Here is a 23146-nt window from a genome sequence, read left to right as displayed (position 1 = left end):
TGTTCTAGCACTATGTGTTAGTATTGTAAATGAAGACAGAGCTTTTCAAACATTCCCATTGACATCTGATGCTATTACAGTGATTAGATGCATCAAAAATGTTATCTATTGCATAATTTAATGTCAACACTACTTTTAGTACAGAACAGACTGTTTGTTATGTGTTTGTTTTGAATGAAGTGGTGGATGTGGCTGACATTTTTGTTTGTATTGCTTTGTAATCCCTGTCCTGATGTTCTGGTAGTATGCTCCCTAGAGCAGTGTGCATCAGGTGCTTGTCCTCAGCAGCTGAACCCACCAATCAGCTGAGAGGGATGGTCAGCCCTCAGCCAATCAGCTTGCAGCAGCAGTAGCTGTTGAGGATTCTGTGCAGTTTTGTGATAACTTGACAATGTCTCTCATTAGAAATCGGTGTAGGTTTACTTTAAGGGTGGGTTCACAATTGTAGTTTGGTTTTCTTAGTTTAAAAAATAAAACTCTGAAAAAAGGCCAACATTTCTTTGGATTTACTTATGGATTTGAGTAAAAGGTTAATAATTGTTTAATAATTTCACAATTGTGTCTTTCTTTTCTCTATAGTTGATCAGTTTGTAATTTGATCAGTATGTAATTAAATATGATTGAAAGTCAATGTTATTCCACTCAACATTAATACCTGCAACTCTTCTGATGTTAAAATGTAGCTGTGTGTTGCCTAAAAATTAATATAAGCTTTGCACCTTGTCATCAGTAGTTTACTAAATTCAAAATGTAGTGAAACAGAGTTTTCAAATGAGCTCAAAATGAGTTATATTTTGGCATTATACTTGAAATTAATATTGTTCATTTAAACTTCCTATTGTTTAATAGGTAAATGAATAAGTAAAAATAAATCACAGATGCTACTAAAATATTAAATTGGTGGTCCACTACGATATCATACTTTAACTTTAGTTGATGTGTAATGCAGCTGTGTGATCATAAACAACATCTCTGAATGTAATATGCTCAAAGTTCAATGCAAAGGGAGACATTGTCTTTTACAGAGTTAGCTTAGCAAAGCCTACAGCGAACGAAGTTTGGGGTCTACAAAAAAATACATCCGGGCTAGTGATGTATAATGGCTTCAGGTTACACGCATTCACCAAATGCATACATCCTGCGCAGCGAAGGTGCGTGGCTGGAGGCGCTGTAATGTTATAGCAGAGAAAGCTAAAATGCCGTCCAAATGCTGCTATTTCCACAGAGCTCGTTCTGTTTCTGTATTTGGGCTTCCAAAGTACATGACACAGAGAGAGAAGTGATTACAGTTTCATTTTAATTTTGCTCTAGAGAATTATAAAAAATATATAGTTAGTGTTTGACAAAGGAGAACTTCCAGAATCTCTCTCATTTCAGTGCTGGATTCGGTTAAAACTCCTCCAACTGACAGAGCTGTGGATTGTGAGCCTTACTTAGAGTATTTTTATTTTTAAAAATTGATCAACTTCATGCACAGTTTCTAAAGTCAACAGTATGTTGTAGTGTGGATGTAAACAAGAATGTGAACAACGGAAAATGCTGTTAGGCTAACTATTTAGCTACAAATTCATATTTTTTAGTCAAACCCCTGTAAACACCCACAATCTTCAGCAGCGTATGCAGTGTCTGTTTATGCGGCTGCTTTCCGTGCGTTCTACATCTCAAATAACAAACTCGCAAAAGATATGAGAACATTTTATATTACTTAAACATGATTATTCTGAATATATGTGAAAGACACTTGTCAGATTTTATTTTAGAGAGTAGGCATGAGCTGTGTGCTCTTCATTTTTCTGTCCGATTCAGGCTGCTAACAGCTACTCTGACTGGACTGTTTACACAGCGCAAAAGCACATGCTTGTAAAGGCGTGACGTGGAGCTGATTCGCGAATAACAGCACATTATGTTAGCTGACCAATCAGAGCCTCTGGAGGGCGGGCCTTTCAGAGGAACTAGGAAATACGGCAGTCGTTTTCATGTTAGCTGAGTAGCTGTATATAATCAAAGTAAGATATATGACAAAATAACGTAATTTTCTATAAGTGAAGCTTGAGCACACATTGCTTTGCATCTTATAAACAAAACCAAGCCTTAAAAATACACTGTGGACTACCCCTTTAAGGTCACACTGCAGGTTAAGGTTATATTTTTTTCGATTGTGTTTTTTATACCTCCAATGTAGTTTCATGCTAGTACTTTCATGCTATTTTTGGCAATTTAGAAGTGAATAATTTTTTAAAGCAAAGTATGAAGTATGATCATCTTTTCAAGTCTGCATAAAATCAAAATTCATAAAAACGATCATTTAAAATTTGTTCACCCTGACAGTGTAATCCTCAGTTTTTGAGACCAAATCATAATCTCTTTCTCTGCCTCAGAGTAAATGGGTGAAACGTTCTTATCACTAAATCAAATGTGCTTTGCACAGTGTACCAAATATATTTTTAGCACTGGCTGAGAGGTTTAAAGCTGCGAGTGTCCTTAGGCCTAATAGCTAAATCCAGGAAAAATGTCCTTGTTTTTTAGCTGTCATAATCAGCATGTCTCAAATATCTGCGAACATTTCTCATTTTTCCACTTTTTTTTTTGTTTGTCTTCCTGACCTTTCTGTGAGACACAGGGATAGCCAACTCTCTTCAAACACTTCAGTGTGTTTGGCCTGTTACGCAACCTGATCCTGTTACTTCAGGTTATAGAATACTATAGGTGTGGATGGCCATGGGCGTCCGATATGTGACCTCTGGATGTCACATCTTGGCTTTTATTCTGTGTAGGACTTCAGCAAGTTGTTGTCATTGCTCATGTCTTCAGTTTCAGGATTTTGGGATTGATCAATGACAGCTAGGATTTTTCCCGGACCACTAATGAATGTAAGCAGTGAGATATGAGTGGGCTTTGCATGCTAACATCCTGATAAGCATCTGAAAATGGATGTCATTTTATAGGTTCATTTATATACAGTTATGTTTGTTTTCCCCAGGGGCCTTTTGTACACAGTAGGGGTCTGAGAATGCAAGAACCCACTGTATTTACATCAGAGGGAGATTTTTTTTTCCCAGTGCTTGTTGTCCACTCCCTGAGCATGAAAAATGTTGGGAGGACACAACGGGATTTGTTTTAGAAAGAAAAAAAGAGGTGTAATTTGCTGTCTGTGTTTATGTGTGTGTCCCATGTCAAAGTGTGTATGTGTGAAATGGAGAGGCGTTGTAGTACTGTGTGTTGTATTGTCTCTGGTGGGAGCAGCTCAGAGGCTCCTCTGCACAGCACTGATGTAATGCTCAATCTGAGCCCGTCTCTTGTTTGCAGAGTCACATGTAGAGCATCAGGCTGCAGGAATCATCCAAGCTGGCACTGGAGCGCAGGGCAGGCTGACCTTAAAAACACGTTTTTTTCTAAAGAAACTCACAGTGATGCTGCTTATGGACAGCACAGTCGGATGACAAGATATCAGGTTGTTAGCCAGAGTGTTTCTATGTGGTTGCTAGCATAGCTGCATCCTCTGACAAGAAAAAATACTATAACCTATAGTAAATACTGCTGTTTTTTTAACTATACTAGTGTAAAGTACTTTAATCTGGTGATTCTATAGATTGTGCACTCAAAAAATGACTTTTGCTGCTTGTTTAAACTACTTGTTGAAAATGAGTTGAAACAACGTTTTTCTGTGGACAACTTTATAGTTTTATGTTCAATCCACTTGAATTTGTAAGTGCGAATAAGTTAACTTAATTGATTTGTGTTGGGATAACATTGTGTGGATTTTTTTCCTGCATTTCTTATTGTGGTAACTAAAGTAATATGAACAAAAATTCTGATACTGTATTTATTTATTTATTCATTTATTTATTTATTTTTACAATTATAGGGTATATTATACTACATTCATTCATTCATTCATTTATTAGTCCCTTTATTAATGTGGGGTTACCACAGCGGAATGAACAGCCAATTTATCCAGCATATGTTTTACGCAGCGGATGCCCTTCCAGCCGCAACCCATCACTGGGAGTGCACCCATGCACTCTCATTCACACACATACACTACGGGTAATTTAGCTTGTCCAATTCACCTATACCACATGTCTTTAGATTGTGGGGAAACCGGAGCACCCGGTGGAAACCTACGCAAACATAGGGAGAACATGCAAACTTTTTAGTTTTAGTTTAGTTTTTATTAGTTTCAGTGTTAGTTTTAGTTTTTGTTTGTTGTTTTTGTAAATAAGGATATTTGTTAGTTGCAAGATTCAAAATCATCAGAATATATATTGTATAAAAAAACACAACCAAAGATACATTATTTGACACAAGAACACTACCATCTACCACTACCACCTACCCATCCTTAAATTCAAATACAACAGCCCACAAGATAGTAGCCTTAAGTAAAATATGTGTGCAAGGCTGCTTCTGAGGTTAGATACAGAGTAGTGATGGGAAGTTCAAATATTTTATGCAAACCGGATCTTTTGTGACAATCGTTCCATGTTTGGACTCATCATATCAAAAATATGGTCAGCAATCATAATTTCAGTCAGTTAAAACATCACCATGAACTGAAAAGTTTCTTACAATTACATTTTGCAACCCAACTGAAGCATGATTCACTTATTTAAATTCTATTATGACTTTCTGTTTTTCTTAATCTATTTTTGCTGTGGGTTACGCTACATTAACTGTTTCAAGATGGTGGATGTAGAGAGACAGTGGCTTCTATGAATATACATCTATAGTTGACTACGGTCTGTGGTTGTACCTTTATTTATTTACTCTGTAGCAAAACAGTTTTTATGAATAATTTTAAAGAAGGATTCTTTTGTTTCAAGATAAATTTGAAATAATGAGCAGAAATATTGATGTTTTTAATGTGTCTTAAGAGTATTTTCTGCTTCCCAAGGCTGCATTTATTTGATCAAAAATACATTAAACAATGTTATTTATCATAATCTTTTTTATGTGAATGCTAAATGTTTTTAAATGTAATTTAAAGCTGATTGCTCTAGTCTTTGGTGTCACAAATAAATTCACACTGAAATGTTATTTGAATTTTTTTACTGCTGATTTTATTGTATTTATCAATCAAATAAATGCAGAAATTGGGAGAATAAGACACTTCTTTCAAGTCTCACCAAGCTCAAGTTTGTGAACAGTCAGGTGTTTTATTTTCTACTGTCATTTATTTTGGGTTAAATTACACCAAGATATTTCATGGAATTATATTTCATTACCCTGTTAAAACAATTGTTTTATTTATTGACATATGCTCTGTTTATGCAATTTCCTTTTATGCCCAAAAATCTTTCTATTATTAATTAAAGATTGAAGATATTTAGTAAATCAAGTAAAACACTGCTGTAAATATATCTCTATTCAGTTTTTGATTAGTAATGTGGCATCTCTGAGTACTGAAAAATTTAGGTGATTTTCTTAGTACAAAAAGTCATTCAGTATTTAGATATTTCTCAGTATTTGGATATTAAATAGATGAATTTTAACCATTTGAATCCAAAACCTGCCTATTTTATTTGTTCAAATGTCAGATAATACCTAAATCATAATTCCCAAAAATTTATGCTAATGAGTGTTTTTGGTCCAGGGTCACTTATATTGTTCTAAGACTTTAAAACACCTATAATTTCACTATATCAATTATTTATATATAAATTATATATAATAATTTTCTTAGTACAAAAAGTCATTCAGTATTTAGATATTTAGATATATTTAGGTATTTCTCAGTATTTAGATATTAAACAGATGTATCTTAGTCAAATGTTGTCTATTTTATTTATTCAAATGTCAGATAATACCTAAATCATAATTCCCAAAAATTGACACTTATGAGTATTTTTTGGTCCAGGGTCACTTATATTGGTCAACGACTTTAAAGCCCCTATAATTTCACTATAAATGCAGATATCAACAGTTTTTTTAATTATATTTATTTATTGAGGTAATTTGAGATGACTAGAAATGCTACTTTGATTAAACTAAAATAATTAAGGCAGCAAGCTTTTTTTTTACAGTGTACTTATCTTTATTTATTGACATATGCTCTGCTTAGGCACTCCGTTTACAATATTTCTACTGAGTTTTGCAATCCCAGTTGGCATCGCATCGGCTACCCATGGCTGTTTTCTAAAAAGCCAAGATTGTGTAATCGAGTTGGTCTGTGGAATTCAGAAGCGGGATAGTTTATCTTGCTTTTACAGCGTCTGTGTTTCTACGTATGTGCAAACAAGGGAGCGAGAATGAGTGCGCGAGCAAGCCTGTACCCAATGGAGTGATGTTTACACTGTTGGTCTGTGGCGGAGTGGAGATCAGGACATATAGTGTGTACTCAGGGATAAATATAGCGCTGCAACTATGCCACTGTAGCATGTCAGTCCGGCACACTTGCCCAGGCCTCAGCTAAAAATTCCAGCCTGACCTTCAGTCTCCAGAGGCAGTGGACATTTACTCTGCTGTAGAAAGCCTTCGGAAGAAGTGAACACACGTGTGGATTTGTTATCACCCGATTGTTTGACTTCGGTTGGAGCGTAGGAGTATGGGGCAGGTGGCGAATGGGAGAAGGTCTCGCCATCTTTGGAATGATTGATAAGGAGTTTTTGGAAAACTGGATCCCCTGTACTGCTCGCTCACTATGGATAACACTGTCATGTGCTGGAATAAAACCAGCATGGTGAACTTCATCAAGGGCTTGGGTAGGTTTTGCATAAAGAAAGAGAAAGACAGAGAATGTGCCAGTGATTGGGGAATAGTTAACAGAGACAACAAAGTGATTAACAAACATAATTTGTTAGATTTCACAGGGTGTTGAATGAGTGCAAGGCAAGATTCAGACTTATGTTATAGATAATATTGCAGAATAAATGAAAGTGTCTGTCATAATGGCTGTTAAATGAATAATATTATGGATATATTTGATCCAAGACCACAAAAGTTATGTCGCCCAGGTATATTTTGGGCAATAGTCAAAAATACATTGCATGGGTCAAACTAATCTAATGTTATTGTATGCCCAAAAGTCTTTCTAATATTAATTAAAGATCATGTTCCGTGAAGATATTTTCCTCATTAAATAAAATACTGCTGTAAATTTATCTCAATTCAGTTTTTGATTGGTAATATTCATTGCTGAGTACTGGACAACTTTAAGCGATTTTCTTAGTACAAAAAGTCAGTATTTCGATCAGTATTTCGATATTTCTATATAGATATCTCTCAGTATTTAAATATTAAATAAATGTATTTTAGCCAAATGTTGTCTGTTTTATTTATTTAAATGTCAGATAATGCCTAAATCATAATTCCCAAAAAGTATTTTTTGATCCAGGGTCACTTATATTGTACCAAGACTTTAAAGCACCTATAATTTCGGTATAAAGGCAACTTTTGGCAGTAAATGGTATTTTAAAGAATAATTTGTTGCTTTTAAAAGGCACAACTGAGTATTGTGTAGATGTTAGGTAATGTGTCAAATGAACAATTCAGCATAATGAAAATTATATTAATACAATTCTATAATATTCAACCATTAGCATACATGGGTTTTTGAACATGTGTTTGCTTGAAAACAAATAACACACAATTGCGAAAATTATTAAAGGGCTCCTATGATGAAAATCAACTTTTGTAAGCTGTTTGGACAGAGTTGTGTGTAGGTATAGTGTGTCCACTGTCGTATTGGAGTAATATAAACCCAACAAGTCTCTTTTTTTAAATTTCCTGACGTTAAAATAGGATCCAGTGATTTTGATGCCCACCACAACGTGACGTAGAAGTGCAGTTTTCCCATGTTTTCCAGACGCCATGTTTCTATAATATCATGGATACACATGTCCACAGAAATTTTTTTGCAAATAAACTGGGATTAAAATCTCTGTTTTATAAGTTTAAAATGTTTTTTAAACACAGCATGTTTTTAATGAAGACAGCAAAATTGATATGTAATTCTTAACCGCTATAATCACCGGCCGTATGGTGTCAGTAAACGATAATATGCGTGTCTGTGTACTGCAAACGGCATTTGTGTGAGCCTCATCATTTCAGGAAGGCTTAAATAAACTCCACCACAAATACATCAAATAAACTTATTTGGTATTTTTGACTAATGTTTCTGTCACTGTGCTGTTTATCGTAGCGCATGTTTGACGTAGCGCATGATGAGAAGCAGACATGTACGTCGGAGCGTTGGGCAGGGAGAAGCAGCTCATTTTCATTTAGAGCCACAGGCTACAAAAACAGCTACAGTATACTCAGACACTAAAATGGGCAAATTCTGGAGTCTATAATAAATAATCGAATGGGTATTTTGAGACATCAAAGGCTTATCCTACATTTTGTTAAAGGGGTAAAGTAGGTGCCCTTTAGGAAAGCTTTAAGTTTTAAATGTAATAGTCATTACTTTTACATTTGCTCATTTAGCAGACACTTCTGTGCAAACAAAGTGACTTACAATTGAGGAGGCATTCAGTGATTCAATGAGGAGAGAGAGAGTTTCTAAAGGTGGTTTGTTAAGTCCACTCGTATGTCCCTAGCGCTAATCCCAACCTAACAGTCTACTTATAATCTAATGAGAATTAGTTGGCATGTAGATGCAATGTAACTTAAATTCAACAAATGGACCATCAAAATAAAGTGTGACTAAATTGATTGCTACTTGGTTTTAATCAAGGTACGCATTTTCCAGTTTAATAACTAGTAAGCTTTCTATCACAGTCTCCTCTTCAGACTAAGAACACCGATTTAATGTTTAAAATAACGTTTGACTAATAGGTGTACATTTGAGCTTCCCTGAATTTAAATGTAGTTATTAATACTGTTTACATTTTTATTTTATTATTGTTGTTATTATTTACTTTAGTTTATTTGTGTTGTTCATTGTGTTTTGTCACTTTCTGTATTGCATAAAAAAGTGAAATCATTGGCAGTGAAAAATGTATCCCCTTTTAAGCTGAAATATTGTATTGGTTATGCTGCTACACTAAATAAAACATTCAATAAAGGCCAAACTTTTTTATTTTAAATTGAGAAGAATATTGTAAAAAAAAAGCAGTCCCTTAATTTTAACTTTGTATTAATTGTTATAAAATGCATTAAAATACTGTACATTGCAGTTTGAATGAATTTGCATGAGCTTGCATGCATGTTTGATGCCCTCTTTGTTACCTGTTTTGGGAGATTATATACTGTAGGTGACATGCAAATGACCCTTTTGTTCTTTTCATAGGAAAGTAAAGCCCAGTTTAAGCCACATGGAATGAAGTCTGTTTTTGTCAACAGATGATAAGACTGTGTCTAAAGCTAGATCAAAATTTGTTGTCAAAATTAACCATCACATGGCCCTCTGCAACCCGACCACTGTGACTTACAGTACAGTCAATTATATATAAAGAATATTACGAGCTCTTGATTTGAAGTTGCAGTTTCTCCATCTGTGGTGTGGTCTCAGTACATCAGTTGGTGTTGAGGAAAGCAGGGTGTTACTCTGTGTACACGTTGCAGATTCTGACAGGCTGCGAATTGGGAAAGTTTGGGAAATTCTGCAGTGCATTTCACTGTCTGGATTAGGAAACCACCATTGTTTGAAATACAACACATGGCTGCATTCATTCAAATAGTTTTTGACCTATTAACTAGAACACTAGACATCCATGTGATTCATAAAGATTTCTAGTCTCTGACAAGGAGTTTAGAACTAGTACCTTATTCATGAAGTTCATTCTCTGGACAAAAAAATCTATCTCCAACAGAAAAAAATATCCAAAGATGCCGTTTTAAATTTTAATGAAATCTGTGTTTTTGAAACTAAAGAAGACAGAAGTCAATGATTCATTTAGCCTGACATGTTTACTATTCCAAAATACTTTAAATGTTTCTCAAAATAAAATATATTATGTTTAGGAATCAGTGTTCAGTAAGCAGTAATCACAATACCGTGAAACCATGATAATTTATTCAAGGTCATCATTCCATCACAATCTTATACCGGCCCATGCTTACTACTAGTACTACTACTACTAAAACTACTACTAACAATAATACTGCTACTACTGCTACTGCTACTGCTACTACTACTACTACTACTACTACTAATACTGCTACTGCTACTACTGCTACTGCTACTTCTACTACTAATACTGCTACTATTACTACTGCTACTACTGCTGCTGCTACTACTACTGCTACTACTGCTACTGCTACTGCTACTTCTACTACTACTACTACTACTGATACTGCTACTACTGCTACTGCTACTACTACTACTGCTACTGCTGCTACTGATACTACTACTACTACTGATACTACTACTACTACTACTACGTCTACTACTACTACTACTAATAATAATAATTACATATAGGTTATTTTTTTATTTCTTAACATTAATACTTATTTTTGTTCCAAAGCTTCACCAGGGTATACCAAGCCTCCCGTCCCGCCAGTTTGCTGCTCACAGGGTGAGAAGGGGCCACCCGCCATGATGCCCATCAGTGTTGACCCAGAGAGCCGGCCAGGCGAGTATGTGCTCAAGAGCCTCTTCGCAAACTTCACCACCATCTCTGAGCGCAAAATACGGATCATCATGGCTGAACCTCTGGTGAGTGAGATTTCAGAATTATTGACAACGCTGATCTTTAGTTCGGTATCCTTATATTTATGCTTTCTTGATATCTTCATAAATTAGTCTGGCTGTCCAGTTGTTAATACAGATCAGCAGCTCTCTCCTGTACATCTACTGTAAATGCTTGGTCTAATCAGAACTGATTTGTTATATCTTGACCAGCTTTGTTAGTATTTCCCAGATAAAATGTAATTTCACCTGTGTGCCTATTTAAAAGGGAAAGTTCAAACAAATATGAAAATACTATTAAAGTCACTCACTCACTCACTATCCTTTGGCTTAGTCCCTGAGGGGGTCGCCACAGCAATTAGTTTGGCATATTTTTTATGTGGCAAATGCCCTTCTATTCCATTTTAATGCGTTTTAAGTTGAATTGATATGTAATATTAATTTGATTCAACTTTTAAAAAACTATACAATTAATATTTTTTTGCAGCGTACCATCCTCAAAAATTGAAAAGGTTGCAGTCATTTTCAGTTTTAGGTCAACTATTCCTTTAACTTTGGTGCTGCATGAGAAAAAGGATAATGTGAAAAAAAATGACTTCTATTATGCCTCATTCACACTAGCAGCGACTTTGTAGCTGTCTGTCGATCTGGAGTGTGTTTCTGAAAAGCATCCTTAGCCAACGTTAACGTTAGCAAACATAGTTTGTTGATTTGGTGTTTCCCAAATCCGTCGTTGCAATGAACATTCGCAAACTGCATCGCAAACTTGTATGCTTGCAACTACACCCCAGGAGCTGTAGTTAGAAACATAGTTCCTGGCTGTGTTCTATTCCCACTTATCCCCCATGCCCTATTCATTTAGAACATTCTAACATTTAAACTTGGAATGATTTTTTAAAAGAAAGCATTACGTCTTAGGTGTAATTCGCTTTCAAAGTATTTTTACAGTTCAGTTTTGCGATCTTCATGTTTACAATTGCACTGCCTTTGCAGTGCGATTTGAAAACATTGATGCTATTTGGAACAGCCGTGGCTCATGATGAAAGCTATAGGTGTCCTATTATTTAAAAGCGGAATTTATGTTACGTCTCTAAAGCTTCTAAAAACAAAAAACCTAGCATACTTTAATGCTTTTAATTTAGAGTAGGTTATTTATTAAGAAGCCTATCTGTACTGACATGGGCCTGTTAGTTAGCACATTTCTGCATGTGTCAAATTGTAAAAGTAGACTTTTCAAAAAATAAAACAAAATAAACAAAATTCACTTAATAATAATTATAATAACAATAATAATCGTCATCATCATTAATATTTTCAATATTATTATTGAAGTATGATTTTTTTCGTATCCTAATAAATAATAATATTAAATTTCATTTAATAAATAGATAAATTATATGATTTATATATGATATTAGAATACGTGTTAGCTTTTGTAAGGGATTTAATGTTTTAGAATAGAATATGTAATTGTCACTTTGCATGATTAAATTATACTTAATACAATAAAAATGTATTTTTAAAATACAGTTAAAGTAAAAATACTTCAGTTGAAGTCAGAATTATTAGGCCCCCTGTATATATTATTCCCCAATTTCTGTTTAACGGAAATATATTTTTTCAACACATTTCTAAACATAATAGTTTCAATAACAAATTTTTTATAACTGATTTCTTTTATCTTTGCCGTGATGACAGTAAATAATATTTAACTAGATAATTTTAAAGACACTAGTGCAATTTAAAGGCTTAACTAGGTTACTAGGAAACTAGGAAATACTGTGAAAAATTCCTCGCTCTGTTACTGTAAACTTTATTGTCCTTTTTTGTGGCGATTTGTTCTGCAGCGTAATGGATTTACAACACATATCTAGGGCTGTGCGATTATTCGAAATCAAATCGCAATCGCAATTTGAAGCATTGAGGCTGCGATTATGAAATATAAATGTATTATTTAATTTCCCCCACCCCAAGAAAATGTGTGACTGCCGTCTGTGTGTGACTGTCTTACTAGCCAATTGAGTGAGCACACTTTCATTATGCCCAATCAGAATTGCACAACTGAACTATGCGGAACAATACACAATAAAGAAAGAAAAGAAAAGGAACAGGAAAGCGTAGACAAGTGGGCTAATGCTGCTTCAGAAGCATTAATAGACAAATTAATATAAAAGAAAAACAGCATTGGTAATATGGTAATATTTTGGTTTCAGTGTCACAGACATCAAACAAAAACAGGTCATTTTTAAGAGCTTAAAGATTTTAAGAGCTCCAGATTATTGAGCTGAAGCTTGACTATAAAATTAAATTGCAAATCAAATCACAATATCTGTCAACAAAATCGCAATTAGATATTTTCTCCAGATCGCACAGCCCTACATATATCACACACTTAAGACAAACATTAAACAACATTAATGGTACTAAAAACAGCAGCTACCTCTTCACATTAAAATTCAGCAAATCAATCGCACAAAGAACAAAAGAAATCTGTTTTTAATCTGTTGGTCCTTGCCAAAGGGTCCCTATACCAAGATCCTGATAGAAGGATTTAAAATGAATCAAAAAGAGGATGGGATATATCAAATGTAATCTGAAAGGCTTTCTTTAACACCTGGATTTCATACAAATAGGATAACCCCGGCACTTTTACCCCTAGCTCTGTTAAATACAATTTGGGAAATATTTAAAAAAGAAAAAAATCACATAAGGGCTAATCATTTTCAGACTTCAACTGTACAGTATATTTAAACGGTTATTTTATAATGCAGTTAAGCATGGGACAATAACTGTTTTCAAGGTATACTGCGATTTTGAAAAGTCAAGGTTTTAAAACGGCCAACATTTTCTGCTATACCATTCCTAAGGTAAGAAACCCATGCCTAAATGTAGTACAGTTTTACTATAATACTGTATTTGAATGCACATTTGGTGTGCATATGAGACTGCTTTCAAAACATTTAAAAAAAAAATTTAATATGATCTTTTGAATATTAGTTCTCTGTAGCTCCTAGAAAGCATGATGCTGAAACAGAGCTTCATTTTTGAACCACTATATTATAATGAACCACTTTCACATTGATGAAAGGATTTTCCAGAATTTCCCCTAGCTGTTATTTGAATCACTTCTGTTGTTTTTACAGGAAAAACCTCTGGTAAAATCTCTTCAGAGGGGTGAAGATCTGCAGTTTGACCAAGTAAGTACCATTTACTCACCCCACCCTCCCCTACCCCACCAAAACATGCTTACTCGTCCCCACATCCAGCCTGTGGACAGATGTCCCAGCGGAAAGACAAGAGACTGGCCGTCTGTGCCAAAAATTAATCTGACTTTTTCAATTATTAAAATAGATTCATGGATCTGTCTGGCCTTCAACGTGACCTCAGTAAAAGCTTGATGTGGTTTTTGGCTTGTCTGACTGTCTGGGAGCGAACACTTCCATTTGCATCTCTGATAGATTAGATAAAAGTGTTTTATACCTGTAATTCACGACAACTAGGAGACATCGTGTGCTCTATTAGATCTTTAGACATTTATTATTGTATAGTGTGAGACATTGATTCTCCATTATTTAAACATATATTGTACAAATAGATTTTTACAGGGCTATAAAAATATCGTTAACAGTTTACAAACATTTCATCACCTTAGAATTATAAGGTTCTATCTGACATTTTTTTTTGTTAAAATTGAGATATTTACATATTCTTATTAAATGACAACTTATTTACATTATGGGATGTTATTTTACATTTCAAGACTTTTTATTTTAAATACAAATGTTACACACATATTGTTTGCTATAAAATGCAAAAACTTTTAAGCTCAATATCTCAAAGTCATTCAGAACGCTGGTAGAACCTTAACATTCCAAGGTGACGATTTGAGAATAATGTATATTTCTCCCTTTTTTATGGATTCCTTGTTAATTGTATAAATGTGGTTATATATTTTCTTTGTAATTTGATTCATAACATGTAAATAATAATGATAATGATAATAATAATAATATAATTTAATAATAATTATCGTTATTAGTGTGGTTGTTGTTACTATTATAATTATTATTAATATTATTATTATTATTATATAAGACAATGGGCCCTATCATACACCCGACACAATAAGGCGCAAGATGTGCATGATGAGGCCAGCGCAACAGTAATTTTCACGTTTTGTGCCACGTAGTTTAAATAGCAAATCCATTAGCGCCACTTTGTAATCATGGGTGTGCTGGTCTAAAAAGAAGGTGTGTTAAGGCGCATTGTTGGCACGTTGCTATTTTGATGAACTGAAATAGACCGCACCGTTGACCAACAAATAGCTGGTCCATCGCAGAGTGCATTGTTCCGATGCAAGTCCAAATGCTTACACACAGGATGTACAGCAATACACAAATATCTTTACATATGAAAAAAAATAAAGGATTAAAATGTTACAAAAATTATTATTTTTTACATAAAAACCCCTACCTCTATGCCTTCCTCACCTCTGATTTTTTTCTTCAGTTTATTCATGACAGTTTGCATTTGCATAATGTTATTATTATTAACAGTATTATTTTTTAAATGTATATTTATATTTGCTTTAATGAAAACAAGTTTAGATTTGTCCATCTGTCAGGTTTTGGAGATGTATACATTACCAATTGGGGCAAAATAATAGGATGTGTGTTTGGATATAACTCTGTTTTTTGACCACACTTCGTTATTATTGTTCATTTATTCATTTGCTGGAAATTAGAACTGAATTTAGAAATAGTTTTGAAACAAATCTTTGCGCTTAACAAGCAAAATTAAATATGTAGGCTAATGGATGTCTTCAGTGGAGTTTCCACCGTTTACTTATCCACGAAAGTAAAGGAGTAAAGTAAAGAGAAAGTAAAGAGGCCCCTTCTTTATTCTCGTACTGCAGATGGTCTGTTTAACTGTTTTCTTGCTAGTGAAGTATTAAGTTTTTCCACTTACAAAGTCCGCCATGTAAATAGCAATTGTGCCTTGGCGCGACATAACTGACTCTTAAAGGGAATGTGAGATGAGACTCTGATTGGTTTAATGCACATTATGCTCAAAACACACCCATAACTCATTAAGAGAATAAGCACAACCCTGTTAGACCATGCACTGTAGTGCTGCGCGTATTTTTCCATTCTTAAAATAGCAAAAGCGTATTTGGACATGCCCTTAATGCTTTTGCACCATGCGCTTTAGATTTTGCGCCTAGATCGTTAAAATAGAGCCCAATGATGATTATGAGATAGAATTAAAATTATAATTGTTTAAGTATACATTTTATTTTATTGTATTAATATTATTAATGTAAATATTATTATTAATATAAATGTATTTTATTTAGAAAATCTGAAATAAATACAGCTATGGAAAAAGTTAAACCACAGTTTTTTCATGTGTTTGAGTAAAGCGGATTTTTATTTTATAAACTACTGATGACATTCCTACTAAATATAAAATAAAAATGTTGTCATACAGAATTTGTATTTCATAAAAAGTCACTATTCAATTCAGACATGCTTAAAGTTGTTTTTAGGTGACAAAATACCAATGTTTAAGCTTTTTGCATAATAATTGGGATGACAAAAAATATTCGGAACCAAAATCCAGAATGAGCAAGCAGAAAAAAAAGTCGATCTTTATTGTTTTCAACTGCATTACTACAATAAATTAATTGGTAAATTACAAAAAAAATCTGCTAAATGTCTAAAAACACATTATTTTGTTTACCCTTTAGTAAACTCATTTACTAAAGCCCAGAATGAAAGCTCTTTTTATTGCTGGCTTGGGTGGAGTGTGTGTTCCCTGTCCTGAGTTTGTAAGTTGTTTCTGTATGCATGTGTGTGTGAGCTGGAGGCAGGTGAATAGCAGCCTCATTCAGAGCTCACAGGGCTGCATTTGTACCCATGATCCCCTGGGCCTTTCAGCAGCCTCACTGAGGGTGGATTCTTCTCCCAGGGTTCATCAGGGAATGAAGGGCTCGCTGTGTTCACCCTCATCCCTGTGCTCTGTGTCGAGTCTCACCAGAGACCGCCTTTCCTTCCTGCGCTTATTAATCCAATTCCCTTCTCTTTTATTGCTGTCTTTGCAACTTGGGTACACAGTTAAGACACAAACAGACACAAATACACAAAAACCACCAGATTAACTTTCTCCAAAAGATGAACTATGCATTACATGGCCTAAATACAAGACAATATATACACAACTGGTTGAAAAAAAAAATTCTTCTCATTAAGGATGCTTTTATTTGATAAATTTTACAATTGACTGTATTGTTGTGATTTTTTTTTTTTGAGATTCAGAGTAACTATATTTAGTTTTCTTAATTTCTTATTAAATGTATTTCTGTGATTTAAAACTTAATTTATTTCAATTTTCAGTCTCACATGATTTTACAGAAATAATTGTAGTATGCTGATTTACTGTTCTTTTATACTTGATTGTTATTGGTACTAAAACATTAATAATGCTTTGTGTAATTTTTAATGCTGAAAAAAGTTATGCTTTAGAGTTTTGTGTGAACTGTGATGCTTCTACATTTTATGATTATACATTTATTTGTTTGTTGTACAGTGTCTTTCCCTCTTAAACAATGTAATGTGTCCATGATGACAATAAGTAAATGCTGGTAAATAATGGTACTTTTGACTGGTGCCATATAACAGTTTCCACAAAAATATGAAGCAGTTCAACAGTTTTAAACACAACAATACATTTCTTCAGCAGCAGATGATCAAAATGATTTCTAAAGATCATGTCACACTGAAGAATGGTGTAATGTTGCTAAAAACTCACTAGACACTGGGTTTCATTCCTGGTGATGCTCTGCCAGGCCTCTACAGCAACTGTCTTCAGTTCCTGCTTGTTCTTGAGACATTTTCCCTTCAGTTTTGTCCCCAGCAAGTGAAGTGCATGCTCAAATAGCACACTTGAAATGAGCTCTGGACCTTTTATCTGCTCACTGTAATTGGGATAATAAGGAAATAACACACACCTGGCCATGGAACATCTTAGAAGCCAATTGTTCATTTACTTTTGGACCCTTAACAAGTGGGAGGCAAATATGCAAACTGTTGTAATTCCTACACCGTTCACCTGATTTTGATGTAAATACCGTCAAATTAAAGCTGACCATCTGCAGTTAAAGCACAACTTGTTTGCATAATTTCTAATCCATTGTGTTGTTGTACAGAGCCAATAATGTTAGAATTGTGTCGATGTTCCAATGTTTACGGACCTAACTGTATATATTTTTAGTTTTTTTTAGGTAAAGATTAGTATGTGCTGTTTTTTTGTTTCCAGTTGATCAGCACAATGAGCTCTTTGGCTGAGTATTGCCTACCGTCTATCCTGCGCACCCTGTTTGACTGGTACAAAAGGCAGAACGGCGTTGATGATGAATCCCATGAGTACAGACCACGTTCAAATACAAAGTCCAAAAAGTGAGTCCTGTCTGCATCTCTTAGACAATTTTAATTGTTTACACTTGATACAATATATTCTGCGTTGTAGAGGTTATTCATTCAGCTGTGCTTCATGCATAAAAAAGACTTAGGAATTCTGTCGTTTGGAGTTTTATGATTTTAATAATGCATGGATCATAGAATAAAATAGTTTTTCCAAGCATTAAAACATTAATAGCGTAAAACATCTTTAAAATCACGACAGTATAGCATTCTGTTTTACTATGATTTAATGAACACACTACCTAAAATGTCACATTGTAAATAGTTTATATAGCAAAAGGTGTCAGCCATATTTTTAACAAGAATCATGTGATAATGCATTAAAAGAATCTGTTTGTCATTTTAAATCATTACACATTGCTACTAATCAGCTTTTAAACTTTATCAAAGAGTCCTGGAAAAGTTACTGTTTCAGTAAAAACACTAAGCATCACAGTGCTTTCCAACACTGATATTAATAAGAATTGTTTCTTGAGCAGAAAATCTGCATGTTAGATTGTTTTCTAATTATGTAATGAAAACTGGACTAATGGCTTTTGTTAGTGTCACAATCGCCAGCGATCTAATCCTTGTAGATCGTTAGATAGTCCATCATATGGACTACAGATCTAGTCATGCACCGCTCACATGCACCTGTTCCAGATTCCACTGATTGCACACACACACGGCTGGAGGATTGTCAAGGACTGATTACATGGACTTTAAAAACAGCATACATTACAATGTGTTTCCCTTGCCTTCCTTTGCCGTGTTTTGACCCTCGCCTTGTTTATTGACCACGACTCTGGATTGCCCGTATACATCTGTTTGTTCCTGTGCTGACCATTGCTTGCCTGACCATTCTCATAATAAATCTTGCATTTGAATCCACACTCCGTTGTCAGCGTCCCCATTACATTGCATTCAGCAAATGAATTAATGACATTTTATAACCTTTTTCATATGTTTTGATCAAATCAATGCCTTTAATTTTTTATTAAAATATTAAAAGTAAATCTCACAGACGCAAAATGTTTTTAAATTACAGTATATAACGCATTCATATCATCTTAAATCAGTGTAAAAAGGTTTTGTGTGAGACAATGTTGTCACTTGTTCTGATAACTCAGTCTTAACTGGACAATTTGACACAGTTCTGCTAAAATAGCCAAGTGACATCAGACAGTTAACTGGGTGTAAAGCCACTCAGATGCCTTTGTGACTTCTGCTTCCTGTAGCTGCAGTGCAAAACTCCATTTCATCATTGAGAAATGATATTTTAGTCTGTGAATGTGTGAGAGGGTGGGAGCGGGATTGGCTTACATAATCTGTTTACTTTCTCTCTTTCCCAGTGATGAGCAGCAAAAAGATTATCTGCTCGAGAGAAGAGATCTAGCCATCGACTTCATCTTCTCTCTTGTGCTCATAGAAGTTCTGAAACAGGTAACATCAAGCACTTATAGATTCAAATATGACCTAAATATAATACTTAAATAAACATACAATTTGTCTATTGAATCTGTAATGGTCTGTTTTTCTCAGTACACTTTTTTACAATTGTGCCATAGAAGAACCTTTTTAGTTTTGAAATAACCTGTTAGTCAAAAGATTATTATATGTGATCACGGAAAGCCAGAATTGACTGAATTAGTATTAGGTATTCTTGAGAGTCATGTTATAAATGTGTACTGTTGGTGTTTGCTCCATTTTTCTAGATGCCCCTTCACCCTGTTGTGGATGGTTTGGTCCAAGAGGTCATGCATTTGGCTTTTAAGCACTTTAAATATAAGGAGGGGTAAGGGGCATTTTCAGAACTGGTTATTAGATACATTTAGCAATACAAGTTCATATCGATGAGATATCGGAATTAATTTACATGCCTTTCCTTATGATCAGGTATCATGGCCCCAACACTGCCAACATGCACATTGTAGCTGATCTCTATGCAGAAGTAATCGGAGTATTAGCACAAGCAAAGTAAGTACTCATTCATCCAGCAATAACCATGTTATATTTATTTATTAAACAATGCTGTGGTTTTTTAAATGTGCAAAAAGCATACAAGATTTGTAAATATGGTTGGGGGGTTTTAGACTAGTGGTCGCCAATCTGGGATCGGCTGGTAAATTTTTATTACTCTTTTGGTAGACCCGGAGTCTTGATCTAACTGCAGTTTTTATTTTCATTATGCTTAACTGTCACAAATGTTAACATACTGTATGTCTCTTCCTGCACAATTTGACTCACCTACAATAGCTGAGCTTAGAATGACGAATGCTCCACTAAATTAGTTAAAAAGTAAAATTTCCACCAAGAATGAGAAGATGAATAGTTTGTATCATGCTGAAAGATATTGTGTACTTGAATATTGTGTAATGAAAAATCAAATCAAGGTACATGATCTAGACTACTGACAGATATCTCACAGACTGCCTTAGACTGGCAGTGTGTTACAAGCCAAAGAGAGAATTCAGACTCGTTTAGGGAAACTAAAATTGCAGCAAGGTGCCGCAACACAGACAATGTTCAAAATAAAATAAACAAAATATTACCACACAACATACAATACATAATTTTTTAGGTGCATCTCCCTCCCCGCTGGACTTGTTTATTGACCTAATGGCCACCATTATAAAAGAATTTCTAATTCTTTTTGTCCTGCAAATAGGAACACTAAACAATGGATGATCCAGGGTGCAAAGGATACCGTGAGCTTTCTTTAAAACATAATTATGGTAAATTACCTTTGGAGCAGTTTGGTTAAAACCGATGATCATGCCTGCCATGTTCACAAGGCTACTCAACCTGTTCTTATTTGACAAACTCAGATTACCGTACCAATCTACAATGCTGAAAGATAAAACTGATTCAATAAATTGTTTATAAAACAGTGTCATCATAGAGGTACAAACCCAAAACGATCTAAGTCTTTGTTGAACTTATAGACAGCCTGGGTGTTAGGTTGGAAAGTCAACATATTGTCAATAATGATCCCTAGATATTTATGTGTGATCAGTCACAAGTTAATAACAGAGAAAGCCACTTCTAATAACATTGTGAATTGATGTTTCAGAATATGGGATAAAACATTTATGTTCTTTATGTTATGATACAGTAGTTTTAATATGTTTATTAAAACAATTATTGCTGTTATTGGTAGTAGTAGAATTGCTAATGCTAAAAATGCATTACAATTCCCATGTCTTACCTCCAGAAGTATCACTGAAAATCATTTTACTTTTATCATTGAAGCTTTTTTAGTTTACACTAGCACTTAATGTGATCTGATTTCTGCTAATGTCTAAAGTGCTCAATTAAAGAACATGCAATCTGTATTACTTTGTCATGGGTAGATAATGCCCATAGATAATGACTTAAAAAGCTTGGTGTCCACTGTTTTAGACTTTCAGAACTGCACAGCATACAAATGTCCCGGATTCTTGGCATTCTGTGTCCATAAGTGTCATTCTTATAATCCATGTGGTGCTCTACACTCCTCTAATTCCAGCACAGTTGCTATTGTGCATCTGTTTTATTTAGATCTAAATGAAACATTGTGGGAAACGTTGTCTTCTTCTGCTCTTTGTTTCACTGTAAAAAGTGAAGAGTTTAATCATTCAAAAAACACTGGTGTTAATCCTATTTTAATCCTATTTAATACTTTTAATACCATTTAATACTAAAATTTTAACCTATATTAATAAATTTTTTATTTTATTTTACTGTTAAGGTTGTTTTCTTTGTCTGTTATTCATTATTACTAATTGTTTTAGGTGTAACAAGCCGAAGTAATAAAAAAAAAATCCTCAATAGACTTTTTTTTTTCAGAGTTGTTAAAATTGATGTCAGCATACCTTGGTTTACATATCTGTGATTCCTCTCACACTGTTATTTTATTTGTTGTTTTCTTTTTTTGTAGATTTCCTGCTGTTAAAAAAAGGTTCATGAGTGAGTTGAAGGAGCTTCGTCAGAAGGAACAGAGCCCATATGTTGTCCAGAGCACCATCAGCCTCATCATGGGTGTGAAGTTCTTCCGAGTAAAGATGTATCCTGTAGAGGAGTTTGAAGCCTCCTTTCAGTTCATGCAGGTAAAAGTAGAATATCAAAATGTTTTTATAATCTTCTTTCCTATTGGCTTACTTGCTTTTTGTTTATTTATTTATTTAGGCATTACATTGCAGCATTGATTTACAGTAGCTGATTTTAAAGACTGCAGTGATATTAGCTTAGGAATGCTAATTCTCTTTTTCATGATGCTTTGCTCTTTTCAACAGGAGTGTGCTCAGTATTTCCTGGAAGTGAAGGACAAAGACATCAAACATGCTTTGGCTGGACTCTTTGTGGAAATTCTTGTTCCTGTAGCAGCGGTAAAGAGACATTTTTATAAAGATCTGAAAACACTCTGCAAATTGGATGTCTTATTTACATGTGTTTTGCACATTAACCACTATTTTGTTGGTTCTTTAATTGTTTAAATAACATATATAGCCTGCATATCACCCTTTTGAAAGCTTATTTTGCTGGAAATGTCTGTTTCTATTCCTTAATAGGCTGTTAAGAATGAGGTGAATGTTCCATGTTTGAGGAACTTTGTGGAGAGCTTGTATGAGACCACCTTGGACCTTTCAACAAGAAAGAAACATTCTCTGGTCAGTCGGGTTTTCAAAATAAATAAATAAATAAATAAATAAATAAATAAATAAATAAATAAATAAATATAATTTAAATCTGGTCTTTAAATTTAAATCTGGTCTTTCAGGCTCTGTACCCAATGGTCACATGTCTACTATGTGTCAGCCAAAAGCAGTTCTTCCTCAATAGATGGCATGTCTTCCTTAACAACTGCCTCTCCAATCTAAAGGTATGTGGTTTCACTGGTTATCGTTATTCATCTGTGATTCTACAAGAAGCTAAATGTGATTGCGTACATTTTCTCTTGTGTTACAGAGTAAGGACCCTAAAATGGCACGGGTAGCTCTAGAGTCCCTCTACAGACTTTTATGGGTCTACATGATCCGCATCAAATGCGAAAGCAACACTGCAACTCAAGGGTAAGCATGTTCCCGTTACAGTGCCCTCCACTTATTTCAGCACCATTGGTAAGAATGAACAA

At 34.4% G+C, this 23146-nt stretch overlaps 1 protein-coding gene across 7 annotated transcripts in view; it reads left to right on the top strand.

Annotated features, from left to right (window-relative positions):
* frya (furry homolog a (Drosophila)) overlaps positions 1-23146 on the top strand; it is a 128245-nt gene that overhangs the window by 24493 nt on the left and 80606 nt on the right. For 6 of the 7 annotated variants that reach the window (XM_056473868.1, XM_056473864.1, XM_056473863.1 and 3 more), the window contains exons 2-12: positions 10410-10600; positions 13717-13770; positions 17891-18030; positions 19386-19476; positions 19749-19828; positions 19930-20010; positions 21953-22121; positions 22308-22400; positions 22584-22682; positions 22793-22894; positions 22981-23084. In XM_056473868.1, the coding sequence (XP_056329843.1) occupies positions 10481-10600; positions 13717-13770; positions 17891-18030; positions 19386-19476; positions 19749-19828; positions 19930-20010; positions 21953-22121; positions 22308-22400; positions 22584-22682; positions 22793-22894; positions 22981-23084 (1133 nt within the window). In that variant the 5' untranslated portion in view covers positions 10410-10480. Of the gene's footprint in view, positions 1-6381; positions 6702-10409; positions 10601-13716; positions 13771-17890; positions 18031-19385; positions 19477-19748; positions 19829-19929; positions 20011-21952; positions 22122-22307; positions 22401-22583; positions 22683-22792; positions 22895-22980; positions 23085-23146 lie in introns of those variants that run through there. The other variant, XM_056473866.1, reaches the window with a different exon arrangement.

Source organism: Danio aesculapii, chromosome 15, assembly GCF_903798145.1.
Source record: "Danio aesculapii chromosome 15, fDanAes4.1, whole genome shotgun sequence".
NCBI lineage: Eukaryota > Metazoa > Chordata > Actinopteri > Cypriniformes > Danionidae > Danio > Danio aesculapii.
Note: the sequence above shows the minus strand (reverse complement) of the source record. Positions and strands in the feature narration are given on the sequence as shown.